Consider the following 12,434-nt stretch of genomic DNA (forward strand, 5'->3'; position numbering starts at 1 on the left):
CAGTCTCTGGTCAATGTATATGAAACCAAAACCGTTTCCATGAAATAGTACTTATAAAATTAACAGAGTGCTCCAGAGAAAATGTGACAGAGAACCCTGGACTCATCTATGGAGCCAAGTTCAGGACCTGAGTGGTTTTTGAGGAATTCTACTATGGAGCAGGTTGAATGTGAACATGAGAAATTTGATACTTTTCTTATATTGTAGAGTTTTCTTCTGAAGGAAGCATTTATTTGCCCAAAGGCTATTAAGTTTAACATGAAGCTATTTTAAAGATTTTTAAAAATAGGCCGTATATATTATATATGAAAGAAAATTAGAAATTATTTTGCCATACCAGTCTTCCTTAATTAACAAAATGTAATTTATTTTGTAAGTGGCATTAAATATTATTCTCAATCGTCATTAGTGCACATTAAAAAAACACTTGAAAGAATATGCTGTATTCTTGCAGCAAAGCAACAAAATGTCTTAAATATATAAATGGCTCTAAGAAGTACCTGAATTTTGCCTGCTTTTAGTGCGGCAAACATGCACTGAGCTGTATTAAAGGCATGTCTCCAATTATGATAGGCAACATTCTTCCGATAGTTCTTCTTAACACTTAAAATCCACCTGCAAAGAACCTTTAGGAAATAAAGCGTTAAGTAGTAAAAATAACTGCTGACATTTATCACACATTTATTAATCTTCACGCAATGTACAAAGCATTTACATCTAACTCCCGGGACTCTGAGGGAGGCACTGCCGTTTTGATTATTGTACAGATGAGGAAAGTGACATTCAGAGACTTGCCCAACACAGTGCTTGTAACCTCAGCAGTCTGACTTCAGAGCCTACCATGCAAACCACCGTGCTAACTAAATTAGATGTGAAATGCAAGGCAGCTCGAAGAAAGGTACTTTTGTCATGGGTAGGGCACAGACTAGCTTTTTAAAAGATATTATGTCCATGTGTCATCAATTAGGAGAGTCCAAGTAGGCAGTCACACGTGCACGAATTCACTCTCAGGGAGCCATGCAAGCAGCCAGTCTCCAGTTCTTCTCATGCTCCCATTCTGTATGTCTGCAAAAGTAATTGTGTGAGGCTCTGGGGATGGCTTGGGGGCAAGGCACACAGCACATGTCCAAGGACAAACTGGAGCTCCAAGTCCCAATCTTTGTCCCTTTTAAACTATGCTTAAATATTCAGGCAGAGTTACTGCTTGGTTACCAAGAAGTAATTAACAAAAAATAATATATGCAACATAAAGCCCTGGCGCGTGTGTGTGTGTGTGTGTGTGTGTGTGTGTGTGTTATACACATATTTTAAAAGATGGGGAAAAAAAGGATAGATTTCAGAAAAATCTCACAAGCTGGGTTTAATTCAACTCCTTAGTGGTGTATTCAGTAAAATCCCCAGGGACTCATGGGCTGTAAGCTTGATAATTTTGTGTTTGTGTTAGCATCAGAGTCTGCCTCTCTTCAATACTGAATGATTTACTATACTTTTGGGGATCTCTAAAAATAAATATGTGCTTCTCCCTACGTGTATCACTGGAGATATTTCAAACACAAAGGGCATTGCCCTGGGGAATAGAAAAAGTACCAGGGAAACGAATGTTGCTTTAACAATATTCAACACAGTTTGATTGGCTGCAAAAGTAGGCCAAAAACAAGGTTTCTTCTTTGTTGGTAGAAATTGTTTATAGAGGATTTGGCAGAAAAATCAATGCTTTCATATCCTCCCTTTTCTTTTCAGGTCTCTTTGTTCCAGTTCTATGACGCAGTTCACAGGGAATTCTGATAAAAAGAACCCAAATGTCCCCTAGCTCTTTCACCCCCGAGTAACCATATTTCCCAGAGGATTTCCGTATGCCTAAGGTTGACGTGCTAACCTGAAGTACACTGCAGCATGACCATTTCTCAACAAAGTCGACCCCGAAGATGATAGATTTATCTTATTAGGAGAATTTTAAGTAAGAGCAATTAATTTTCTTTGATATGCTTAGAAAGTGAAGTGTGATGGAAAATTACTGGCGATTAATTAAAGAGTCAAGGAAAATAAGCAGGAAAACCCAGAAATTTAACCTATGGACATATCTCTTTACTAATCATAAATCTGTAGATATAATTAAATAGGCACTTATGCATATAATGTGAAATAATGACCAAAATGACTTTATGAAACCTAATTCCTGATGGACTACTCTATTCTGCTTCTTTTTATTATCTGGCCACACTGCGTGGCTTGTGGGATCTTAGTTCCCCGAACAGGGATTAAACCCGGGCCATGGCAGTGAAAGCGCTGAGTCCTAACCACTGGACCGCCAGGGAACTCCCTATACTGCTTCTATGGAAATGGGCCTACTGAACTAGGTAACCCAATGGATACCCAACTGTATCTAATTAGTAACTAGATTCAAGTACAGTTTTGGATTCTGTTCTCAAATGTTCTTAACAGCGTTTAGGAAAATTATGGTCAGATCTGCTTAATGCTTGGTGGATATGCCTGGCGTGTTCATATCTGTAGTACACTCTTTTGTACAGGACTGCTGAGTAATTATGTGCAGTTTGGAAGACCCTAGGGAGCATGCTCAATACACTGAATCAGTCTCCAACATTAGGCTCCCTAAGTCCCGCACGGCATCCTTAAGATGCTATGGGAGAAAGCGAAGAAAGAAAAAACACAGCTTAGCTCCTGCCTTCAAGAATTTCAATCAGTAGTGAGTGAAAGTAACAAAAGCACACATACAAAGGAAATAAATTCACATAAAAATGAGAGCACAAATTTATAAACTGTCAATAGCATTCCAAGTGGCATGAAGTCAATCCTAGGGTTCTCCCAGAAATAGAGATTTTTAAGTCAGGCTCTGAGGAAAAGTTATGTTATGGCACAACATACTTGGAGCAGACTTGGAAGTGGAGCCATCCTGTCCATTCAGGGGAGGAATGACACGTAAAAGACAGAAGGTCAAGGAAAACAAGTACAGCACACGCAGATTTGTTGGAGTAGAGTTGAAGAATCTGCTTCAGAGATCAGCAAGAGTTATAGGAGAGTAACTCAAGATTTGGAAGCCAAGCAGAGACAGGAAGATCTGACATAACTTTCAGCAGGAAATATTCTTTGTCGGGGCACTTCATGGTGCTTAACATCCTCTCTAGCAGTAACATTTTAGTTTTATCATCCTAAAATTATATCTGAAATGTACAGTGACAATAATATCTCAAATAAACAAAACAGAAGAGTCACTAAGGCAGGAAGGCCAACCAGAATAATAGCAATGTTCGTGTTGATGTTGGCCGGAATTAGAATAGTAGTTATTCAAACAGAAAAGGAGAGTAGATGAATGAGACATCGAGGAGAAATATCTGCCTAATGGATAAACATTCAAGGAAAGGTAAAAATAAAGACTGTAAAAGAAATTCTCAGTGACTATCTTCATACCCAACACTCAAATGCTATCTAAAAGCTTATGTTTTTAAGAAATAAGAAATAAATCAACTTATATAAGAATTTCATAAATAGGTACAAGGATCATATTCCTGTTCTGTCCAGGCCCTTTCAACAGAATCAGCACTGGTGTAAAGTATGGGCGATCTCAGGAATGGAAAGGGATTTGAGTCGCTATCTAGGTTTAGAAGTCCCGTGACTAGCAAGAAGCAGAACTGAGATTTGCATTTAGAACTTCTGGCTCTAAATGAGATCTTCATTCCATTAATAGAAAAGGCTTTTTAAAATGAGCCCTGTAACCTACCACAGAGAAATCTGATAGGGAAATATAACCATGGTCAAATTTGGTCTAAGGAAGGGATAACTGACATGTACTCTACACCTGTGTGTTAATCGAAATATACAAGTGTGCACACATACACATGCATGCAAATAGACAGTCTCACAGATGCATGTGTAATTCTCACAGGACTCCCGTTGGGGAGGTCGTACCACTATTCCCAGTGAACAGATTACAAAACTGAGAATGTGAGAGATTAACTGCCCGAAGAAGTTAGAGGTAATCACTAGTCGAGCTATGACTCAAAATCCATGAACTTTCTACTCCACCATGCTATGTCAATTTCTTCATTTGTAAAACAGGGACAATAATAACCAAAGAACCTTTCTTGAGAGCTTCTTAAAATAATTAAATGATATGATCTCTTAATCAACACGCTCTTATAGGAGTGAAGTATTACTAGAGAAGAGTCTACAGACAGTTGGTCTTTGTTTTCACCCAAGAGTAATATAAACCGGTTAAATTAAAGAAAGAACTAGATCCGGGCCCCCAGTAATACCAGAAATGACACTGTATTAACCTTAGCTATATTAGCCCTCAGTTTTCATGCCTCAGTGAGGCTTTGAGAGCAGGGACGAATCATCACTGAAATGTGTACCTAGCACAGTACAGGATACACTGCTTACTGTTAATAAATATTCATTTTATGAATGAATGGATTGCTGGATAGTGGAGGCCTTCAAGGTATTTACATTTCCAGATAGGAAATCTGTACGAGGAGACTAGACATTCAACTGACCGGAAAAAAAGTAGTTTTAAAGGCAAATTACTGATTTTTTTTTTTCATATCGGCCTTTCTATTCTCCCTTATTCTTTGATGAGATACACGTAGCCATTATGAAACAGAATAGAATTCCCTGATATCTCCCAACTGGTATTAGAAGGTATTGATTTCAGTCTTGCTATTTTCTGAGAGGCGAATAAGGTAATCGACGGGGGTTAAAATCAGTTTTCATCTTCACTCCATATGGGTGACCCTGTTTGAACCAAGAGCTTGGCTTCCCATCAACCTCTTCACTCCCTCATTTCCAAAGGAGTTCACTCTGTTTTGGTCCTTCTTTCTACTGTGTTATCGTAACCTCCACAATCAGATCACGTTACTTCCCTACTTAAAATTCCTCAGTGACTCACCATTGTTTTCAGGATAAAATCCAAATTCCTCTGAATAGTGTACAAGGTTCTACAGAATCTGCTTCTTGGTTGCTTTTCTCAGCCCCTCACCAGTGCTCCATGCCTCCAACCCCGCTCTCTGTCATCCTGCCTTTGCACATGCTGCTCTCACTGTTGGGAATATTCTCCCCTATTCTTCAACCTGGTGCTTGATACATGTGGGAACCCAATACATGTCTTTTTAATGGTTGATAACTTTTCTTTAAACACCCTGGATATGCATTAGGTGACAGTATATGAATCTCTGAAACTTAAAAATCCTTATTCCATACTAGTGTCCAAAACTAATTCTCTCCCTTACACACACACACACACACACACACACACACACACACACACGCTTTCCAGAGGACATCACTGCATTCCTACCTCATGTTTCATCTGGAAGTTCTGCACAAGGTTGAGGTCAGTGAACATCCGGATTGTGCACAGTGCCGTTTCCAGGTCAGACAGCTCAAAGTCACTGAAGCTGAAGTCGGTGATTTTAAGTGTCTGGGCAGATGGTACCATGGCAGCCTTAGGTAAGGGGAGAAGAAGAAAGTGAGATAAAGCTGTTAAAGCAGCAGTGATTCACAAAGTTTTCTTGCTTTGCTATGGGGAAATAGCACACTGTGTTTATTTTTTTTCCTTTTAATGTCATATACTAGAAATCTTTTAATGTAGAAGTTACTCCATTTCTTTTTTTTTTTTTAACGGAGCCACATGTGGGTAACTAATATGGTTCCAGGTAGGCCAGGTGGAGGAGAGAGGGTAACTGTACCTAGAACAGTAGGCAGAACTAAGGACTCCAGTGATCCTGCCCCTTTATACCTCCTCAGTGTTATTCGTTCAACAGATACTTATTGAGTAATTATTGGCCCCGTCCCAGAGGATAAGTGGTGAGCAGGATAATGATAATGTTCTAAGCTTTTTACATTTAACTCTCAAGACAACCTTATGAAATCGATACTCTAGCTCCATTTTTCAAGTACAGAAACGTGAGCATGGATGAACACTTCCTTACCCATGGTAGCACAGCCAGGTAAGGACTGGAGCCTGGCTTCCAGTGCAGACAGATTATGCTGCTCTCAGATTTGACACAATCTCTAATCTAGAGACCAACAGAACCTACTTTACTCAAGCCTGACCACAAGAATCACCTAGGGTGCCTATTAAAAATAGAATTAGTGGGCTTCCCTGGTGGCGCAGTGGTTGAGAGTCCGCCTGCCGATGCAGGGGACGCGGGTTCGTGCCCCGGTCCGGGAGGATCCCACATGCCGCGGAGCGGCTGCGCCCGTGAGCCATGGCCGCTGTGCCTGCACGTCCGGAGCCTGTGCTCCGCAACGGGAGAGGCCACGACAGTGAGAGCCCCGCATACCGCAAAAAAAAAAAAAAAAAAAAGAATTAGTGATTCTGATTCAGTAGGTCTGGGATGGGTTAAGAAACTGGTGTTTTGGAGGGGGATCTGTGTTTTAATTAACATCCTCAGTTTTGATTTGTTAGTCATTTAATTGTAGTAAAACACTTGCAATTTCTTCAAATACACCTTGCTCTTTTTTTTTTTAAATCAATGTTCCTTTTACCTCCTGCTTCTCCTACTTTCTTTAACTAAAGGACTTAAGACACAGTTCCCATCCAAATAAGAGTTAAATGCCCTTCAGAGCTAATCCCACCTTGGGAATACCTGTTTAATTACACGAAGTTCACTATAATGTAATTTCTTGTTTATCTGTCTCCTAAGTACACTGCGACTGACAGGTGGGGCTGTACCTTACACATCTTTGTATCCATTGTGTCTACTGATGGATACAGTTTTGATATTTGTTAATATGAATATTTATTAAATGAATGGAAGGGGAAAAATCTTATTCCCTTCACTTAATTTGAGTTATAAGTTCTGGTTTTAAGGTCCCAAAACTTCTTAGGAGAGTGGAGCCCATTAACTTGAGTTAGAAAACTAGCAGACCTGGCAAATGCATTCCAATTCGTTTGGTTTGGTACTGAATATTTTTTAAAAACCACCGAATTTGTTATACTATTTAAAAATTGGGAGAGTTTTAACAATAAAACAGGATTTCTGGCGTCTCCTGGAAAATCCGGCCACGTTGAGCCCCAATTCCCATGAAGCAATGCTGGCCACAGCCGAGGGCCCCCGGCTCCCTCATACTGAGCAAAGCTGTCAGGCTTCTCTCCTAGATTTCCTGCCGCGCCCCTGCCGGCATGAGAACTTGTAAGAACCCCACTTCTCCATCCCCTTGACTATTCACTCTGCCAGCACTGTAACTGCCTTAGCCAGATGTGGCTGAGATTGACGTGATGAAAAGAGGCTTTAACTTGGTGTGGGGCAGAGGGAAGAAAACCAGGTTCTTTCCAACGTTTTTTCCTTGATTCCCTCCAAACCCCTTAAATTTCTTCTGAGAATCTGGTATATCACTTCTCTGCCTCCCCTCCATCTTTTGTGAAGTAAAAAGGTCAAAACTACTAAAACCTTATGGAGCAATCTAGAACTTTCCCTACCAGCCTGAGGGCGCGCGCACATTCTCTGCTCATCGGGACCCTCGTGTTTTACTTACATATACCAGACCTGATTAAACTTTAAAAGAATGTCACCCTCTTCATACTCCAAACCAAGACTCTTTTGCCCAAGCCCAAAATTCACGAGGAAATACACCTTCTGTTCAGTCAATTCGACAGGCTAATGCGTGGGCTGAACTAGGGGAAGAAAGGAGGGCTGAAAATGCACCGAGAAAGGGTAGCGCTGTTTACACCAGCCTCCAACATCGAGACGGAGCAGACAGCTTGAGGGGACCGGGGAAGTGTGGAGGTGGGAGTAGGCCCACCTTTTAACTCAGAGCAGATGACAGCTGCTTCCCTTAAACATTGCACAAGAGAACAGATGTTTGTTCCTTAGGGCATCATTATTCTTAGAGCAGGAAGTTTTCCCTCTTTCCTTCCACAAAGGATATTCTAAACACAACGGGATGAAGACGGCCAACATGGCTTGTGCCTCGCCCCATTATACACTCTAACTCCCGACCGCTCTCTCCTGAGAGCAAAGACGCTTCTCTTCTGCTTGTTCAGCCACGTCACACCACGACTCAACCTTTCTAAGCTGACCTGGGGGGATGTGCAGACATTTTCCTTCAGAAACTTGTGGTCAGTGATACAGAGGTTCGGAATTCTTGGGATCGATTGCTAATAAGCCATGAGAAAGTCACACATCATTTAAAGCTCTCGTAAACTGCTTCTCTGAGCATCACAAGAGAATTCAACTTTCTGTCTGCCCTGAAAGGGCTTGGGATAAAGGGGATTTTAAGTAAAACATATTGCCTGTCATTCTAACTTACCATTTTATAAAACGAAATAGTCTACATCTTACTAATAGCAGGGAAAAAATATGTGGTATTTCTGGGAGAGGTTACGTATATACAATTCTGGATTTTTATAGCTTCCTTCACTGACCGTTTGATTTGTTAGAATTTGCAAAGTGAGACTTCTGACTTTGTTTTTCTTTGGGGGATAATATAACTTATTGCATCATGATGTTGAAGACAAACAAGTAACATATTTTATAGATTCTGTAAAGCTATAAATGTGTATATGTATTATGGTTGACTAATCCAATTCGAGCTTCTGGAACTATGATACCACCTAATACTGCACAATACTGCTTATTTCCCCACATGAAAGCAGAGTGCCTGTGAATTCTCAGGCAATAGCAATTAGATATTTTAGTGCTTCATCTGAATATAGTTAAGCCTTTCTAGGGTTGGGAGTTCTAATTTGTGTCAAATTAACCAAATACAGAATATAAAGAATATACAAAGCTCCCTGGGTTAAAGATTCAACCTGGCAAACCGTTTGGTAGTACAAAGTCATTTTTCTTCTGAGTTCTTTAATTATATCTGCCACTCAAACTCATAAAGAAACTAGTTACCTCTCGTGACTCTTTAGAGGAAATTCTTCATTCAAGTTCCTTTTTTATGACTCTTTTTTCTAAAGTCTTGATCCCTTTTCACCATTCTTGCAAAAATTAAACAAAACAAAACAAAACTCTGGAAGTGAAATTCACTAAGGGTGGAACTGGACATATCCTTGGGAGTAGGACTGGATTGGGTTAAAGGAAGCAGTATTCAGAGCTATAAAAATACTTTAACTGCTCAGTGATCTTTAATTAAAACCAGCTGTTCTGAGTACCGTCGGACTGATGAGGATCTATATAATAAACTGATCACCAGCCGGCATTATCCTAGATCAGCTACCACATCTGCATTTGGCATTAGATAATGATCATAAAAAGAGAAACCTGAAAGCAAGGTGAAGCACATGGTAAAGGAATGTTTGCTATTTCTAGTCCTGATGCCCCACTGACTCTGTCACCCTGAACAAGATGTTCAACCTCTGCCCATTTTCTCACCTGTAAAATGAGGGGGTTGTCTCTAAGGTTTAATTTATCTCTGTGTCCACAGGACTCCAGGATCTATAACTGCCTTCTCACTTTGGAATCCAAGGCCACCCTGTGAGTGGCATCTAAATCTTGCCAGCGACCTTCCTGTACAGGCCCAAGCTCCGTCTCTGACTCTCTCACCATTTAAGGTAAATGGATGGTGCTCCTTAGCTGTTACGGTTATACTATGCTTTTCATGGGTGTGTGGTAGCCTCTATATTTACTGCAATAATGCTCTAAATGAAAAATTGAGTTTTTGGAAATTGCCATCATTTGACTTTTTTATGCAAGGTGGGGAGAGGTGTCTATGTTTTTGCCATTTGTTTTCAAGGTTAATTAATGCTGTCTCTTTCACTTCCGGGTCTCTGTGGTAGATACTGTAGCAAGACTCCATTAACATAACATCTATTTCAACCTCTTCCTAGTGAGCCTTCATTTTCTGAAGAGTTAAGAAAGCTCAAAAATATATTTCCCTGACTCCCTTTCAGCTAGGGTTCCAGATGAAATTTGGTTTCTTCAATGAGGTATACCTGAATTTCAAACTAACACAGTGCCTACCACATGAGGAACCCGTTTTTCTAAAATGTGGTTCCAGCGGGTATTATGCAGCTGTGGAGACTTCAGTTCTGGCAGCAGCTTTCTCACTCCCAACATATGCTGCGATGGTTGATTCTGGAAGGAGATGGCCTAGTGGCTTTCTGATTCTGGCTTACATGAAAGTTTCCAAAGTGAGCCAGATCTCGAAACCCACACACAGTCTTATCCTGTAGGCTGCTGAATGATGGTGTAGGATGAAATCACAGACTTGCCGTATCTCTTATGTGAACATTAGAGCATTGATCAGGAGTAAGTGGGGCACCAAGAATGGAACTGAGACATTTAAGAAGATGTGGATAACTACACACATCCCAAACCATTCACTCTAGAATATGTCTATAGTATATAATTTCATGATGCCTATACTTTACAGTCATAGCTTTTTTTCTGATAATTATATAATATTATATAATTAAGTTATACATATAGTCCTTCACTATTCTTTAAGTTCCAAGAGGACAGAGATTGATTACTTATTGTTATATTTGTAACACCTAATATAATACCCACATAAAATAGATAAATGTGAATGTATAAATGAAAAACTTTTTGTGATCATCAAGCACCTAGTCAGTTCTTCATAATATTTACTTTAATTTGGCAAAGAGCTATAACACAAACATTAGTAATGAACCATGCTGAGTGAGACACAACGGATAAATTATAGACTATGACTTCTTCTCTTACAGTTCAATTATTCACTTTATTTACTTTTGAAAAAATTTTTATAGCTGAATTCCCTCTTTCATCTGCACAATGAATACTTCGCTACTGTAATTGAAAAAACTCAGCTTCAGCTTGTTTTAAGTGTCATTAAATTTTGATTGATTCACTTGCAAGAACACTGGAAACTCAGGATGGGAAAGCAATGACCAAAAGTTTTCTACTTTTTAGCAGCTCTGGGTAGGATGTTACTTAAAATGGTCAACTCTAGATAACTCCCCTCAAGTAGAGAATTGGTTACACTTCACAAACAAAAGGTTTACATTTATTTTAGAACACATGGTGCTTTTTTCTTCCTACCTGTTTTCCACCCACCTGTTGTTCTTTTTTGGCTAATTCAAAAATGAGTGCATACTTTTGTATGGTTGTTAGCATAACTGACACCATCTTGGGGCCATACAGTTCCTCCTGTCCTTCCACTGACCCTCCCCAGGACTGTACTATATGGTAAATCATTTCTCCGTCATCAAGGGCTTTGTAGTTAATAGATATTTTTAACAATCATTAGGTCCAGGTGGCCTCAATGCTCTGTTAGCTCCAAACAATGATGAAGACCTTCACTGACGAATTCCCAGCGCCCCTGAGACTAGCTACCCATTCATAAATCTTGACTTAGGAATGCACTCCCTGTTTCTAAGCACATACCTGTATACCCTAGATTAACCATAAAATTGTCCCAGTGGCCCCTCGGTGGTGTGGAGTGCAGCTGTGAATGCTTCCAAATTGTTGTCCATCCGATCCTGCCCTGTAAGTTACACTATGATGAACTGATCCATTGTGTGTGGAGCTGCCTGCCTTGTTTTTCAGTCTCAAGATACCTTCTCAGTTTGGTGGGCACTTTTCATTCCCTCCATCCCCCAACAACTTTCTTGATGGTGCATAATTAGAATGGCTTGGGCAAAAAGGCTTGGAACATGACGGAGAAGATGAAGGCCTCAACGTTGCTCCTACTACCTTAGGAGAACTGCTTTTCCTCCCACTATCACCATTACTAATAATAACTGACACATAATAGGGGGGGAGGCATGTGTACCAGGAGCTCTGGTCACTACAACTCTCTAAGTTCTTTCATTATTCTCTTTTTACAAATGAAGAAACTGAGGCTCAGAGAAGTCACAGATTTACCCGAGATCACGGAGCTGGAATCTGAACCTAGACATCTCTCTCTAGACTCACGTTCTTAACCATCATGCTATACTCATGAAAATGAAAGCTCTATGACCAGTTAGCCGCTGTTTTATTCATTTCATCAACTATTAAATTATTTCTAGCTTCATAATCACTTTAAGAAAAAAGAAAGCATAATCTTGTTGAATGCATTGAAGGATCGTGAATTGTGTTATTTCATGCTAGATTATAGGCTTCCTAAAAGTCTTAATTTTCCAGAATCATTCACTCAGTTACTCAACAAAACATGTAAACCAGGTTCCTGTTAGGCAATCACTAAATAGTAGCTATTATTATTATGACTCAAGAACTAACAGTCTGACGGAGAAGACAGACACACAAAAAATTGAAATATATCGTTTAAGTGCAACAACACAAGGATGCTAATAAGTTTGCGTAAGTGATCCCTAACAACATAATGACAGAGAATGTAAGTACACATTTAACTACCTTTTTTAGTCACTTGTAATAGTTAATTTTATGTCGCAACTTGACTGGCCACAGGGTGCCCAAATGAAACATGATTTCTGGGTATGTCTGTGAGGGTGTTCCTGGATAAGACGAGCATTGGAATCTGTG

The 12,434-nt window shown here is 39.8% G+C and overlaps 1 protein-coding gene and 1 long non-coding RNA gene across 2 annotated transcripts in view; one reads left to right on the forward strand and one right to left on the reverse strand.

Annotated features, from left to right (window-relative positions):
• Positions 1-12,434, forward strand: part of LOC309821628 — a 116,454-nt gene that overhangs the window by 97,513 nt on the left and 6,507 nt on the right. The window contains exon 6 of the long non-coding RNA XR_014296644.1: positions 9,391-9,517. This is a non-coding gene — a long non-coding RNA (uncharacterized lncRNA). The remainder of the gene's footprint in view (positions 1-9,390; positions 9,518-12,434) is intronic.
• PDE5A (phosphodiesterase 5A) overlaps positions 1-12,434 on the reverse strand; it is a gene marked incomplete at its 5' end in the record, with an annotated part of 135,391 nt that overhangs the window by 26,691 nt on the left and 96,266 nt on the right. Inside the window, 2 exons of the mRNA XM_082653112.1 lie at positions 501-626; positions 5,312-5,458. Of these exons, the coding sequence (XP_082509238.1) occupies positions 501-626; positions 5,312-5,458 (273 nt within the window). The remainder of the gene's footprint in view (positions 1-500; positions 627-5,311; positions 5,459-12,434) is intronic.

Source organism: Grampus griseus (genome assembly GCF_964374135.1).
Source record: "Grampus griseus genome assembly, chromosome: 4".
In the NCBI taxonomy this organism is placed as follows: domain Eukaryota; kingdom Metazoa; phylum Chordata; class Mammalia; order Artiodactyla; family Delphinidae; genus Grampus; species Grampus griseus.